Here is a 16,995-nt window from a genome sequence, read left to right as displayed (position 1 = left end):
GGGATCTTGGAACACTTGGACCTGGGCTATTCTGGTCTGGGGTCTTCTTTGTTATTCTGGTGCTACTGTGCTTGACTATCCTTCATTTTTCAAGCCTTGAAGGAGATAGTTCTTTTCAACTTCATCACCAAATGTTAATATTTATATGACTGTCTGAGGTAATAGATGTGAAATTGGGAAGGAATTTCCTGATATTTTTTTTATTAATGTCATGATTTCCCCAGGTGATTAAAATAGAAACAATTATCCTGAGATGTTTGGATAACATTTTGGCAGTAAAAGAGCATGGATTAAAGGTTGGAAGGACTTTGATAATCATCTAGTTTAAATCTCTATCTTATTTTACAGACAAGGAAACTGAGGCCCACAGATGAAGTAACTTAATAAAATTACACAGAATTGTAGCATTGGATTCAAACCTGGGGCATCTAGTTCCAAATCTAGGGCTCCTTTCCCTGTGGGACACTGCCTTCCTGCAGCATTCTGCTTCCCTGTCCATTGCCACCTCCTTCTGCAATGTGGACTGGGCTGAGAAGGAGGCACTCCTGGCCTGCTGTAAAAGATGACCGATATCATCAAAGCTTTGTTTTGTTCCTTCCTTTTATTCGTGATGTTTTTATATAGCCTCTTGTGGTCTTTAAAATGGTCTCTTTCAGACACCTCTGGGAGGGAGGTGCTTCCAAAGTAGTATTTTCTACATTTTACCAGGGAGGAAACTTGAAATTGGAGGCTAAGTGATTTGCCAAAGGTCACAAAATCATGAGTCACCCTTTACCTCCTTCCCCTGTTACTAGAGAGTGCCAGAACCAAAGTCAGGAAGACTCATCTTGCTAAATTCAAATTCAGCCTCATACACTAGCTGTGTGACCTTGGGCAAGTCCCTTACCCCTGTTTACCTCAGTTTCCTCATTTATAAAATGAGCTGGAGAAGGAAATGGCAAATCATTCCGGTATCTCTGCCAAAAACCCCAAATGGGGTCATGAAGAACACGACATGACTGAAAATGATTGAGCATTACTGAACAGTAGCAACAACAACTGTTCTTAAATTCAATAAAATAAAACCACTTAGAATGTAACTTATTCAAAAGATACTGAGGACACAAAGATAGCAAATGATGGAGTCCCTCATCTTCAGGGACTCTCAGTCTAGAAGGAATTTAAGCATCTTTAATGAATACCAAAACACCAATGTTTTTCCTTCTCATTTTCCACAGGGACTTGAAACCAGAGAACATTCTCTTGGATTGCCAGGTCCGTATACATCTGTGTGTGTTATGTATTGGGTGGGGGTGGGGGGAAGGTTGGCATGAGATGGGCAGAGGGTTAGGATGGAGGAATGACTAGCTGAAAACTCGGGGAGACAAGGAAGACAGATTCCCAGTGCTAACATAGGGATTTAGGAAGTAAGACCAAAGGCTTTTCAGTGACACATTTCCCAAAAGAATTTATTTTCTTGAGGTCACAGAATGGGCAGAGTTAATACTCACATTTCCTTATACTTCCTCCTACCTCCCCCCAACCATCATCGAAATACTTTTCTTAAATTATTTCTTAAAAACTGTATTAAGGACCTATTAATGTAAGACTAAAGACTTCCTCTGATGGCTCACCATAGCAGAGAGATGACTTGCCTTCTTAAAGACTCTGCTTGTGATAGTCTACTACATAGCTAGATGGTTCAGCAGATGGAGAGCTAGTCTTGAAGTCAGGAAGACCCAAGTTCAAATCTGATCTCAGACACTTCTTAGATGTATGACCCTGGACAAGTCACTTGAACTTTGTCGACCTCAATTTCCTCAATTGTAAAATGTGGATAATAATAGCACCTACCTCCCAGGGTTGTTGTGTGCTTAGCATACTTCCTGGCACACAGTAAGCACTATATAAATGTTGGCTTTGATAATGATGATGCCAGGGATACACAAGCTCCGGCAATGTCATTCAAATCCATAAGCATTTACTAAAGTGTATGTTTTGTTTGAGGCCCCATACTAGGCATTTGGGATGTAAAGACAAAATTGAAATAGCCCCTGCCCCCAGATACCCTATGATATGTATATTCCATAGGGAGATATAAAGCAGATATAAAGCAATTTCAAGAAGGAGAGGGCACTTACAGCTAGATGTGGGGAGGAGGAAAGGCCTTTTGAAAGGGGCTGTCAATCTTGAGCTGGGCTTTGAAGAAGGCTAAGGATTTTCTGAAACAGAGGTAAGGAGGAGAGTGTATTCCAGATGTGGGAACTTGACCTATGAAAGAACAGAGGCAGTGCAGGCTGGTGGAAAGCACAGGTTCTAAAGTCAGAAAGGCAGTGGTTAAATCTTGACTTCCTCACTAGCTAACTGCATGACCTTTGGCCAAGTTACATAACCTTTCTGGGCCTCAGCTTTCTCACAAGACAGCTGGAATAGAAGACTTCTGAGGGCTCTCCCAGGTCTAGAATTATGATCCTAAAATGGAAAGACTTCGAGTATGGGTCTAACGAGTATCATTCAAGGACCAGCTGAGCTAAATTTAGAACGTCACTAGGGGGCTGGTCATCAGAAGATGATATTTTTCTTGGTGGGAAGAGAGGACAAGGAAAGAACCATAACCACTCAAAAACAGTCTACCAAGGTATAAAGAGGTTGAGAAATGGGATTAGGGTAGTGGCTGGCAAAGGACAATTCATCCATTTTGAGTAGAACTTTCCAGTCTCTTCTTGTCTGTTTCTCATTAGGGCCATGTTGTGTTGACTGATTTTGGACTTTGTAAAGAAGGAATGGAGCCAGAAGAAACCACATCTACTTTCTGTGGCACCCCAGAGGTATAAAATGGGTAGTTGCTGTGTCTCCTCAGCCATCTGCAAGGGCCCAACTCTGAAAATTATTGGAATAGATGCAGCTAGGTGGCTCAGTGGAGTTGTGCTGGTCTCAAATATGGCTTTAGACACATCCTAGCTGTGTGACCCTGGGCAACTCACTTAACCCCAACCATCTAGCCCTTACTGCTCTTCTCTCTTGGAACTGATACTTAGTATTGCTTCTAAGACAGAAGATAAGTGTTTTTTAAAAAGAAAGTTATTGGAATAAGTAGCTGATCACTTGTATATATGAATAGCTAAAATTCAACTGCAGATTGTCAACATTAACTGGATAAAAATTGACATTAACCAGAAAGACCTGATTGATGCTAAATCTTGTGAACATTAAACAAGAAAGGATTTTCTCTTTGATTGCCCTGAGATTTTAAATGTTTTTTTTAATTTTTTAATTTTTTAAAAAAATTTTCCATGGTTACATGATTCATGTTTTTACTTTCCCCTTCACCCCACCCCAGACCCCACTCCACATAGCCAACAAGCATTTCCACTGATTTTAACGTGTCATCTATCAAGACCTATTTCCATATTATTGATAGTTGCATTGGTGTGGTCATTTAGAGTCTACATCCCCAATCTTATCCGCATCAACCCATGTGTTCAAGCAGTTGTTTTTCTTCTGTGTTTCCGCTCCTGCAGTTCTGAGATTTTAAATGTTAACAACTGCTGGTCTTGAATGGCACTAATTTATCATTAACATTATTGTAAACTCTCTGTTCTTCTAGCATCTCACAATAGCTAGATTTGTCTGTAAAATGAGATGATCTATGTTGACATTAGGATTTGGACTGTTGCTGTATTGTGTATATACATAATTATAGTCACTGTGGTCCTATTTTATCTGGTGGTTAGGGAATCTTCTCCCAAAAAAATTAGTGGATGAGCCTTCCCAGGAGTAGAACAGGAAAAGTGGATTCACCATAGCATTTTCAAATTATTTCTCCTTATTTTGTCATATCACATTGTTTAGGTTAGTCCCCAAAACATTTGATTACTATCATGTTGAGATTTAGCATAAAATGGAGTTTATCTCTAATTCATGAGCTTATTCCATAGACACCAGTGTCATTTTGGGAGATCTATTTAGCTGCTCATTGAAGAAACTGTTCCCCATTTTTTTCTGACCTTCTACTGGCCATTTTGCTACTTGGGAAACAATGGATGATTGCCTACAGGGGATAGTTTTTCTTGTTTTCTTTCTTTTTAAATTTATCTCTTTTAAGAAAATTTATAGAAAGTTTAGTACTAATAACTTGAATTGAGAGAGAGATAACAGAAAGAACACTGAGCTCTAAATCTGATCTGAATTCTAGGTCTACATCTGCTGTTAACTAGCTGTGAAACCCTAGAGAAATCACTTATCCTATCTGAACCTCAATTTCATCATCTGTAAAATAAGGTTAGAGTGATTTCTTTTTTATTTTCTTAAAAAAAAAACACACCAAATCCTTAGAAGTGTAAGAGCTAGGCAATGGGGGTTAAGTGACTTGCCCAGGGTCACACAGCTAAGAAGTATCTGAGGCCAGACTCGAACCCACGACCTCCCAACTCTAGGACTGGCTCTCAATCCACTGAGCTACCTAGCTGCCCCCTAGAGTGATGATTTCAAAGATCCTTTCCAGATCTAAAATGATTGAAAAATCATTTATTAAGTGTTTGCTAGTGTCAAGCACTATGCCACACATTAGGGCTATAAATACTGGTAAGCACAGAAATACAAGTAATCTGCACTTACATTTGAATTGTTTTTCAATTGCGTCAATTGTGTCTGATTCTTCATGATCCAATTTGGTGTTTTCTCAGCAAAGATATTGGAGTGGTTTGCCATTTCCTTCTCCAGTTCATTTTACAAATAAGGAAACTGAGGCTAACAGGGTTAAGTGATTTGCCCAGGATTGACACAGCTAGTATGTGTCTGAGGCTGGATTTGAACTTAGGAAGATTCATTTTTCTGACTTGGCATTCTCTCCACTGCACCATCTAGCTGCCCTTCTTACACCTTAATTAAGAGAGGACAACTAATACAAAGGAGCTAGAGTCAGAAAGGGGGAAGGTGGAAACATGGAGTGCCAGAGTGATGGTGGTATGGTTTGGAGCTGGCAAGAGAGGGTATGATGGCCTGGTTCTCAGTTAGGTAAGGTGAAGGTTCACTTATCAGGACCCAGGGGCATGAGTCCAAGCTTAGGAAAGTGGGAAGTTGAAGAGGATCATAGTGGTGGCAGAATGGTTTGGAGATGGTTATTATTCTCTAGTTTTCCTCTCAGTGGCTTTTCTTTGCTTCTAAAGGAGCAGATTGTTCTTACCAGAAACAGCCCCTTTCCCCTATGATTGAAGAAAAGAATTATGCTGAGAAGCTCAGTCCAGTTCACCAGGAAATGATTCATCCAAATTCCTCTAACTTGTAGTGCTATTCTGGGTCTCCCATATAGTGCACAGTGTTCTTTATAAGGATCCTCAGATTCTTCTGACATATCATTCATTTAAAAGACATTTATAGAAGGGAATAGGTGCAGGGAATTATACTAGAAGTTGTGGGAGGGGAGCAGCTAGGTAGCACAGTGGATAGGAAGCCAGGTCTAGAGTTGGGGGAGGACCTGGGTTCCAATCTGACCTTAGTTGTAGCCAGATTCTGGACTTAGAAATGATATTAAGACAGGAGATAAGGTTTTTTTTTAAAAAGCCTTAACTTTCTATCTTAGAATCAATACTAAGTATTGGTTCCAAGACAGAAGAGAGGCTAGGGTTAGGCACCTGGGGCTAAATGACTTGCCCAGAGTCTTCCACCTAGTACCTATCTGAGACTAGATTTGAATCCAGGACCACCCAACTCTAGGCCTGGATCTCTATCCACTAAGCCACCTAGCTGCCCCAGGTAAAGGTTTCATTAAAAAAATAAAAAGTACAAAAATAACTAAGAGCCAGCTCCTTTTCTCAGTTTGCTTATATTCTAGTAGCAAAGGTGATGAAGTAGGACACATGTATGAGGAACAAAGCCATGAGACAGTATATGATGATTTGCATAAGAGTGGTGTAGTAGTATAGTGCTTTAAAGAGGGAGCTGGGCAAGACTTGAAAAGCAGAACATTTGAGCTGGAACTTAGAGTCAAGATGTCGGTAGCTAGAGAGAAGGAATGGAATGAATAAAGATGGGCAAGTAAGAAAAGGAAGGCATATTTGAAGAACATGGGGCAGTTAAATTACTCATTGTGGTAATCTGTAGAACTTACTCTATAATAATACTATGATAATACTAGGAATTCCAAAATAAGATGGAAACTTGACCAGTTTTTCATGTCCGTTTTGATCCTCACATTTGGCAGCAAAGATCTCTCCAAATGAGTGGGGAAAGCATAATGAGGAGAACTCAACATATATCCTAGATAGGGGGAAAGAAGAAAGCTTATGCACAAGACTTACATGTCCAAATGAGATTTATTAAAGGTTATCTTGTAAAATTGGACAGAGAAGGGGGAATAGGTGCTTTAGTTCCCTGAATCCGTGTCTAGGTTAGGGTGGTAGGGTAGTATCTATCAAGATGGCTTCCCAGCTTCCATTTTTGTGTTATTTTTTTAACCCTTATCTTTTGTCTTAGTATCAATTCTAAGATAGAAGAGAGGCTTTGGATGAAATAAATATTGATTGATTTTTATATGAATGATGGAGTTGAAAAATGACTGCTTTTCATCATCTTAGTGATCCTTCATATTCTTGAATCATTCCCCAGTTTTCTCTTCTTTTCATTAAGTAATGTCATTTCCTTTCATCTTATTCTTTAGATCCTATTTCATGACCTTTAATCATTCTTATGGTACTGTGTGGAACCTTCTTCAAATTCCTAAATTGTAGATAAGATATATATGAGATGTGTATGTATATATGTATATGTACATATATATATTCTTCATTATACAAATGAAAAGAATTTATAAATATATGTTTCTGTGTGTAGTCTCTCTCGCTCTCTATCTCTCTCTCTATATATAAAAAATAAAAGTTTATACAAATGAAGAATCTCAGACTGAGGACTTCCCAAGTTACAGAAAGATGGTAATTTGCTTAGGTAGGGTAAGTTCACATATTTGTATGTGAACTACAAGACAATGAAAGCTACCAAGTGTCATGACCATCTTGGAACCCAGGTCTTCCTGACTCAAGGTACTGTCCTTGATAATACTTTCATGCTGACTTTTTGTTGTAGATGACTATTCAAATTCAGTGAAAACAATTGCTTTCATATCACGAAGTAGGTAAATAACATGAAAAGAGCCCAGGGAGTTAGGATACCAGAATTCTAGTTTCATTCTACCCTTATTTAGCTATGTGATCTTGGGTGCTTCTTGGGTGAATCTCTTCACCTCTGCTGCTCTTTTTTTCTTCCTTTGTTTAATGAAGGTTATCATCTAGATCAGTGGTTCCCAAACTTTTTTGGCCTACCGCCCCTGTTCCAGAAAAAAATATTACGTAGCACCCCCTGGAAATTATGAAACTATTTATTGAACTCAGAATAGAATGAATACAAAAAAAAAAATGTGGCCATCACCACTTCCCTGGAACGCTGCAGCACCCACCAGGGGGTGGTAGCACCCACTTTGGGAATCACTGATCTAGATGAATATTTCCAAAACTGTGTTCCTTAAAACCCTAGTATGACAGTAATGGGCCTTCTGACACTCCTTTTTAGCACTAGCATTTGACAAAATAAGTAACTCTCTGGTCCTTTCTAGTTCTGAGATTCCCTTTAGTTATCTTTCTTCATAAGCCTTAAAATATTTGAAGTAAAATAAGGGTTTTCCATCTTTTGTCACAATGTTTTCTTTAAATTCATATTTACTTTATTTTCAGGTCTGCATTTGTTCCCTCCTACCTCTCTTCCTGTCTCCCCTTCCTAATAAATATTTTAAAAATATGCCTCAATCTGCATTCTCAGCCAATTAGCTCTTTATCTGAAGGTGGGTAGCATGCTTCATTATGAATCCTCTGGAATTGTAGTTGGTCATGGCATTGATTAGAGTTCCTAAGTCTTTCAAAAATATTTGTCTTTACAGTAGTGTTGTTATTGTATAAATTGTTCTTTTAGATCCATTCATTTCACTTTTCATCAGTTCATATGAATTTTTCCAGGTTTCTTTAAAACTAGATAGAGAGCCAGACTTGAAGTTGGGAGGTCCTGGGGTTAAAATCTGGCCTCGGACACTAACTAGCTGTGTGACCCTGGGCAAGTACTTAACCCCAACTGCCAAGCCCTTACAGCTCTTTTGCCTTAGAATTGAGAATCAATTCTAAGACAGAAGGTAAAGGTTAAAAAAAAAATCCCCTCTATCCTTTCTCACAGCACAATAGTATTATATCACATTCATATCTTATTTTGTCACAATAGATACAAGAAGTATATTGATATTACCATTTAAAAAAATCCTTTGATAACAGAATTCCTCTTTGACAGAGTTAATTGGGGCCTGAAGGGAGTTTGGGGGAAGAACTGGTTACCTTATCATTGTGCTGGTAGTAGCTGCTAAAAGGGGGTGGTGGTGGTAATGCAACTAATGTTTTGTGGATTTGTCAGGGCACAGGCCATCAGAGTAGATCAAGAGAGAGAGAATCCATATTCTTCAGTGTGTTCTTTGTTAGAGCTGCAAAAGGCAAATGCCTAGTCAAAGAGTCAAAGGTCAGAAGTTAGGACATCTGACTCCTAGTCCCATTTCTCTACTGACCCTTTATGCAACTAGACATATCTTTTCTCTTTGGGCCTTAATTTCTTCAGTCATGAAATTATCAATTGAATAATAAGAAAAGAATAGCTTAGTCTATGGTCTTAAACTCAAGTTGTGCATTTGCTCTAAGTTTGAGTCACTAATCTATTTGCATTCTCTTCCTTATTGTACTATAAATTCCTCCAGGTCAGGCACTGCATCTTATTTCATCTTTGTATTCCCTGCACTTGATACAGAGCCTTGGACCAAGTTGGTGCTTAATATTCATTAGGGTATTTGTACCTGATTCTTGTTCAACCTTCATATTAAAAATAATTTTTAAAAAGCCCTTACCTTCTCTCTTAGGATTAATTCTAAGACAGAAGGGTAGCAAGGGCTAGGCAATTGGGATTAAATGACTGCCCAGGATCACACAGCTGGAAAGTATCTGAGGTCAGATTTGAACTCAGATCCTCCCAACTCTAGACTTGACATTCTATCCACTGTACCACCTAGCTGTCCCTCAACCCTCACGTTTTAAAGATGTAAAGAGAAGTGAAATGATTTTCCTTGGCCACAAAGCTGGCCAGCATTGGCAAAATCCTTTTTGCATGCAGCTTCATAGTGATCAATATGCTTGTTTAAAGTTTTATTTTTCAATTAGTGAGCATTTGTTTTCTCTCCTTGCATATAAAAGAAAAACAAAATCATTTTTAACAAATATGCATATCAAGAAAAACAAATTCCCAATACACCCCAAAATATATGATTCATTAAAAAACTTGAATCCACCACCTCTCTGTCAGAAGGGTGGTGGCATAGTTCATCATCTGCCTTCTGGAATCCTGGTTGGTCATACTATTCATCAGAGTTCTTCAATGTTATTTTTCCAATAGTATTTGGCTCCAGAAGTATTGAGAAAACAACCTTATGACCGAACAGTAGATTGGTGGTGTTTGGGAGCTGTTCTTTATGAAATGCTCTGTGGCTTGGTAAGTATCAGAACATTATAATATTTACCTGATATTAGTCTCAATAATTAAATGAATTTGCTTTTTAGTACTGTTATAGAACTTGTAGGATAATTTAGTTAACCAAATTAAGCATTCTTCCTTTCTAGGAAATAGTAGGCTAAGACATAAGAAGACATAAGATGGATAAGAAGGTAAAGGCACAAAGGAAGAAGGTTGTATGGAGGAAGAAGCTCAGTGAATAGAGAGTCAGGCCGAGAGATGGGAGGTCCTAGGTTCAAATCTGGTCTCAGATATTTCCTTAGGTGTGTGACTTGGGGAAACCACTTGACACCCATTGCCTAGCCCTCACCCTTCTTCTGCCAAGATGGAAGGTAAGAGTTTAAACAGAAAAAAAGAAAGAAGGAAAGAGAGAAAGAAAGAAAGAAAGAAAGAAAGAAAGAAAGAAAGAAAGAAAGAAAGAAAGAAAGAAGAAGTTTTGTGTGGCATCAAGAAACTGAAGTGCTGAGTAGAGAAGGTCACAATACTTGGTAATAAATAAGAAAGGATTAGGAATGGGAAGAGAGAAGAGAACTACAGAAGAGAGGAACAAACTGATGAATGGTGTTTCTTTTTCATAAAGATTCCTTGGGATTTTCACAAACATCCCACCAATGCAGCTCTTTTTAGTTCCTAGCTCATTTTTTTTTGTCCCCTCTGCTTCCCCATCCCTTAGATTTCAGTAATATTCCCTATTCAATAGGAAAGGAATAAATTCTAGAGTTTCCATTGCAAAGGCACGTAAGAAATAAAACAAGGAGATTAATTTCCATAGATAATATAGCTAGTTACCAGACATTTGTTATACTCATTGATGTACCCTCTGGAAGTACCGTAGGTTGGCAATGCCTGTTCTGGCACATGGCAATGAGTTAATTTTTTTCTCTTTGGTTGTGTGAGAACTCTTCATCTTAAGCTACAGTAAGAGAAACTAGGCATTCCAGGACTAGGGCAATGGTGGATCTGTTTACTATCTTCTGTCTCGATCAGAATTGTGTTTTATTCTGGGCACTACATTTTTGGAGAACATCTTGAGAAGAGTAACCAGGATAGTGAAAGCTTTTAGTCATGTCATAAAGATTGGTTAGATGTTAAGCCTGAAAAAGATGACTTGGTGCTAGAGAATATGGTTACCATCTATAAGTATTATAAAGCCTGCAGTGTGAAAGAGGCATTAGACTTATTCTGCTTGAACCCACAGGGTAGAACTAGGAGAAATTGGAAGACATTTCAGAAAGGTAGATACCATACTTATTACAAGGAAATACTTCCCTGGTATGCCTTAGGAAGTAACCGGTTCCCTGACACTAGACGTGTTCAAGCCAATGTTAGCTAACCAATTGTTAGGCATGTTGAAGATGGGGCTCGTATTTGGGTATAAGTTGTACAAGATACCTTTGAGACCCATTCCAGTCCTGAGATTCTATCCCCCATTAGCACTTTAGTCCAGAGTTCTCTCTACCGAACAGTATACAAAGTATCCAATCTCTTATTTTCTGTGATATGACTTGTGGGTCTGTGCTGCTAGGTATATTGTCCAATTCTGTTCTTTTCTTTAACTTTTTGTTTGTTTATGTTTATATGTCCAATTAAACATAAAAACAATTTTTAACATTCTCCAATTCTTTTCTGAAGTAAGAATTTCTAGATTCCCCTAGATTCTCTGGGGGAAAAAAATGTTGTGTTTCTTCAGTCCCTAATCTATGATGGATAATACAGATCTCTTCTTTGTTTCTCTATCTGGCAGCCACCTTTCTACAGCCGAGATGTTTCTGAAATGTATGAGAATATCCTTCACAAGCCTCTCCAGATCCAAGGAGGCAAGACAGTGGCAGCCTGTGATCTCCTGCATGGCCTTCTCCACAAGGATCAGAAGAAAAGGCTGGGTGCCAAAGCAGACTTTGTATGTGATAGGTTTCTAAGGGCTCTCTCCCATCCTGCCCTCCACCCCTACCTCACACCCTCTGCTTCTAGTGATTTCTTAACCTCAAGAAAAGACATGTTTTTAAATGCACATGGCCTAACTTCATCAAAGAGTATGGTTTCAAAGGATGATTAATATCAAAGTATGAGAGTTTGACAGATCATCTGGTTTGTTTCCCTGTCTGGTCAGAATTGTACTTACATCATTTGAATGACAGCTTCTTCCTCCCTCCCTTACAGAGGAGAGGATCCCAACCTTAATTGCAGAGTCATTCCTAATATCTAATCTAAACTCTCCTGCTTATAATCTAAGCCCAGTCATTTTAAAGCCATGAAATGATATATTTCAGTAATATGAAGTAGTTTTCTACTTATGTTAGGTCTAATGTTTTCCAGGGGGAAGGACTGGATTTTACTCTTAATAGACTCAACTATTTAAAGTAGTAAGGAACAGTTCTCAGAGCAAGAAATTCAACTATAATCATATAAAGCAGTATAGAAAGGGCAGCTAGGTGGTCTAGTGGATGGCGCATGGGGTTTGGAATCAGGAAGACTCATTTTCATGAGTTCAAATCTGACCTCAAACACTATGTGACCTTGGGCAAGTCACTTAATCCTGTTTGCCTCTGTTTCCTCATCTACAAAATGAGCTGGAAAAAGCAGACAAATCACTCTAGTAGAAAAATAAAAGTAGCATGGGTACAATCATATTGGAGGCAGCAGGATGAAATGAAGCGTGTAGGAACTGGAGTCAGCAGGCCCGAATTCAAATCTTGACTCTGACACTTAGTACCTGAGTGATCTTGAGCAAGTTAATCTCCCTGTGATTTAGTTTCCTTGACCAATATAATTGTGGATAGGATTAGATGACCTCAGAAGTCCCTTCTAGCTGTAGATCTGTGATCCTACATGGTGATAGAAAGCTTCCTCAGGATTGACACAGAGCACTGAAACATTGATTGAAGTATTGATTGAAGGGATAGGTATGGGGGTGGGGTGGGAAGAGGATCAGTCTTGAAGGTGGGAATTTGAATATATACTTGAGAGTCAAATTTAATTGCTTTCTAAAAGCTCTGTGATGAGTCTGGCTCTTCATCCTCTCCCTTCTTCTTAATGAATAGATGCCACACATTTTCCTTGCAGGAAGATTTGGGGCAATTAGTTGCATTTTTTTCAACATCTTTTAAAACCACCAATTACCAAAATTATCAGTGGAGGAAGTGATAAATACAGCTTCTTTCTTCTTCTATAAAATGGGGATAATATTCACTGTTGCACCTACTTCAAAGGATTGTTGGGGATCAGATGAAATGCTCTATATAAGTGCCTCACTTATGTGAGTGCTAGATAATGTCATTTAATAGTCATAGCTCTCCTTTAGAGAGCACTCTAAAATTTGCAAAATACTTTATATCCATTATAGCATCTTATGCTCACAACTCCAAGAGTTGGTTACTATTATTATCGCTATTTTACAGATGAGGGGAAAGACTAAGAGAGGTTACATGATTTGCACATAGTGTCTGAGGTAGTATTTGAACTCAGATCATTCTTACTCCAAACTCCACTCACTGCTCTATCCATTGTGCTATCTTGCGGCATATAATAACAGTAATTATAATTATTACTATTAAAGGTGGTAGAGATTAATTCTGACTATAATACAATTATTTTTTAATCATTCCTTGTGACCAAAGAAATGTCTGAATTCCATAAGTTCAAAATAAATATTAAAAGGCTTTAAGATGACTATGATAATAGTAGCTCATATTTATATATCAGAAATCTTTAAGATTTCTGAAGTGCTTTATAGACATCTTACTTGAGCTTCAAAAAACCTTGGTAAGTGGAACTTCCAGGAATTATCCCCATTTTACAGAGGAGAAACCTGAAGGTGAAAGAGGCTCAGAGACTTCTCAAGGGTCACACAGCTAGTAAGTGTCAAAAGCAAGATTCAAACCTACATCTTCCCAATTCCAAGACCAGCACTCTCTGTCTATTCTTCCACATTGACACCATACTGAAGAGTGGATATTCTCATTTCCAAACGTGGTTGGGTAGAACCAAACACTCGGTATAGTGGCAGCTATCATGTATAAGGGGAGATCTTTTTTCTAAACTTAGTATTTTTCCCTTGCAGCTTGAGATAAAGAATCATGTCTTCTTTAGTCCAATAAACTGGGATGATTTATATCACAAGAGACTCACTCCTCCTTTCAACCCAAATGTGGTAAGAGCTTATGTCATTATTTGTTCATTTATTCTTCATCATTATAATTAATTTGACTCAAAAGTACTCAAGCTTTTCTATCTGCCCCTTTGTTTCATAAGCCAAACTGGAGGAGAATAAACTTTGGTTTTCATTTCTTCTCATTTGCTTTCCTCTTTCCCATCTCCTTTTTCCATTGCTCTGAAGACTTAGTGATAGCAAAGAGAGCCATGTTGTCGGTTGACGTGAGTGAGGGTCGAATGGGAATGTAATAGGAAAGTCATGAAAGGTGGTAGTGCACAGGGGGATCATAGATGCTTGGATAGGATAGATATCTCTAGCTTTGTGAGTCAGGTATCTAGCTGTAATGGATTAGGATTGTTCTAAAGCAGAGTTTCTTCGTTTTATTTTCTATCATTGATCATTTTGACAGTCTGACAAAACCTATAGACCCTTTCTCAGAACAATATTTTTAGGTACATAAAATGAAATACATAAGATTATAAAGGAAACTAATCATGTTAGAAATAAGTTTTCAAAATCTTTCATACATAAATGAAATAAATAAATAGTAAACTATTCACAGACTTTAGCTTAAGAACACCTTTATTAAAAGGATGCTTCAATTTATCTTATAACACTAAACTTCATATCCCATCCTCTCTTTTTCTCCAAAGGTGGGGCCAGCTGACTTAAGACATTTCGATCCAGAGTTCACTAAAGAGGCAATTTCTAGCTCTATTGGACAAACACCAGACTTAACAACCAACAGCTATGGGGCTTCAAGTGCATTTTTAGGCTTTTCTTATGCACCTGGGGATGAGAATTTTTAAAACTGCTATTAAGCCCAGGCATCACCTCGAACAAAGTGCTCATGCTATTTGTCTTTTGAGTCAAATTGCTCTATCCAAAAATGGAAGATATGATAAGTATACTGTACATGTCCCAATTTTCTCCTACTGACCATACAGTACTCTTAGGTGCTACATCAGAATGGTATTCATTTGATGGGATAAAATTCAACCAGAAGGAAGGAAAGAACAGAGGAAGAAAGGAAGGGGAAAAAAGGACAAGGTGGGGTATATAAGGCCTACTAAGGATTGGCCTTACCTTAGTTATGGTGTCAATAGATGGGCTACCACCATGATTTATCATCTCTTTTAGAAACTTGTTGTTGTCATTTCCCCTAATAGTAGTCAAGTACTGGATGACTGATGTATAAGATGCTCATTTGCAGACCAGAAAACCAATTTATTAATATACATTAGAAAGGGGAGGGCTAGGTGGCTCAGTGGATTGAGAGCCATGCCTAGAGATGGGAGGTTCTGAGTTTCAGTGTGGCCTCAGACACTTCCTAACTGTGTGACTCTGGGGAAGTAACTTAACCTTCATTGCCCAGCCATTACTGCTCTTCTGCTTTGGAACCAATACACAGTATCAATTCTAAGATGGAAGGTAAGGGTTTAAAAAAAATGCAAGAGGAGGTATACCATGCCAATAATAGTTTTAAATGAGTAAATTTAAATGAGTGAAATGATTGAAATCACTTGGAATTTTGCTAGATCTGAATATCATACCTGAGAACAATGAAAAGACTAATTGTGACTCTAGAGGACTGCTAATGAAATATCTCTCTCTCCTCTCAGCAGAGAGATGGTAGAAACAGGTGTGGAATGAGGTCTATATTGTCCACAAAGTCAATATACCATTGTTTTGCTCAGCTATAATGATATAAGAGTAGTTAATATTTATATAGTCTTTAAAGTTTGTGAAGCACTTTCCATACATAATCTCATTTGAACCTTTGAGGTAGGTACAACAGGTATCATCTTCAATCTAGACTAGGTGAAGAAACTGAGGCACAGAGAGGATAAGTGATTGCCTGGGATCATATAATTAAGAACATTTCAGAGTCAGATTCTGAATCCAGATCTTCTTGACACTGAGGCCAATACATGACTCACTATGCCTCTCTACTTTGTTAAGGGGGGGTCCTATTTAGGAAATGATGCAATTTTTGAAAAGCATTAATAAAACATTAAAAACATGATTCTACCATGTAAAACAGAAAACTATGCTGTGTTTATTCCTGCACTATGGTGTGTAGATCATTCAACAAACATTTATTGAACCCCACCATATATTAAGGCACTGTAATAAAGAGATACAAAGAGATACAAGAGGGCTATAAAGATACAGAAATAAAAATTGCCACAGACCCTGTCCTCAAGGAGCTTACATTCTTGAAGATTTCTAGAAAAGAAAAATAGAACCCAACAGATTCAGAACAGATGGCAAAACTACATTTCTTTAGTAGGGAAAAATGAATGATAAGATGGGAGATGATCAATTTCTACCAAATAATGAACAGCACACATAGGATGAACATGAACTCATTCATTGAATTCTCAAGAAGTAGGATAAGGTAGGTTCTTTACAATCCGAGAAAAGTCAGTTTGGAAGAGACAAAAGCAAACAATAAATGACAGGACAGATAATGATCCAATAGAACTTGTTTCCCCAGGAAATGATAGTGGCAAGAAATATAACTTAAGGTCATGTTCTATCATTTGCTGACCCTACCTCATCTCACAGAGAACAGTCACCCCACCAAAAAGGGTGAAAACTTTTTATAGATAATTAACTACTATTCTACTATTTCTCTTACTCATAGGGACGGAAGATTTTAAGATTTCTGACATTTTGAGATTCAGATTCTCTCTCTCTCTCCCCTCTCCCTGGTAGCAAATAGTCTGATATAATATCAATGCTTTCATGGAATACAAATTTCCATATTCCACATGCTGTGATAGAAAACACATATTACAATATAATATATTTTTTTAAACTCATGGAATAAATCAAGTTAAAGATGGCACACTTTGATCTGCAATCAGATTCCAACAATTCCTCCTTTGACTATGGATAGTATTTTTTTCTTTTTAATCATGAGTCCCTTTAGGTTATTTTGGGACTTTGTTTTGTCTTCATATAGTTTAATCCTTCACAGTTGATCAGAGTACTTCTGCTATTGTATATTGTATAATTGTCATAGGGATTGCAACACCCTCCTCAGGGGGAATTGTATAATTACCATAGGGATTGTATAATTGTCATAAGGCTAAAAAATCTCTTAAGAAAGAAACATTTCAGGTAAAGGAGCTCGATAACTCTTTGAATCTAGAAGATGAATTGTTTGAAGAAGCCACTATGAAGATACCCGAAGAAAACCTCTACAGCATCAGAAAATCCAGCATGAACTTTGGAGTATAACTGATTGAACTCTGGGAGGTTGAACACAA

The 16,995-nt window shown here is 37.9% G+C and overlaps 1 protein-coding gene across 1 annotated transcript in view; it reads left to right on the top strand.

Annotated features, from left to right (window-relative positions):
* The window catches only part of SGK2 (serum/glucocorticoid regulated kinase 2), a 49,610-nt gene extending 34,597 nt beyond the window's left edge, over window positions 1–15,013 (top strand). Inside the window, exons 8-13 of the mRNA XM_044664333.1 lie at window positions 1,218–1,254; window positions 2,721–2,807; window positions 9,448–9,543; window positions 11,309–11,464; window positions 13,625–13,714; window positions 14,371–15,013. Coding sequence (XP_044520268.1) covers window positions 1,218–1,254; window positions 2,721–2,807; window positions 9,448–9,543; window positions 11,309–11,464; window positions 13,625–13,714; window positions 14,371–14,526 — 622 coding nt within the window. The 3' untranslated portion in view covers window positions 14,527–15,013. The remainder of the gene's footprint in view (window positions 1–1,217; window positions 1,255–2,720; window positions 2,808–9,447; window positions 9,544–11,308; window positions 11,465–13,624; window positions 13,715–14,370) is intronic.
* Window positions 15,014–16,995: the final 1,982 nt, after the last annotated feature.

This window comes from Gracilinanus agilis, chromosome 2 (assembly GCF_016433145.1).
Source record: "Gracilinanus agilis isolate LMUSP501 chromosome 2, AgileGrace, whole genome shotgun sequence".
In the NCBI taxonomy this organism is placed as follows: Eukaryota; Metazoa; Chordata; class Mammalia; order Didelphimorphia; family Didelphidae; genus Gracilinanus; species Gracilinanus agilis.
The sequence above is the reverse complement of the archived record's forward strand: the minus strand, read 5'-3'. Positions and strand labels throughout refer to the sequence as shown.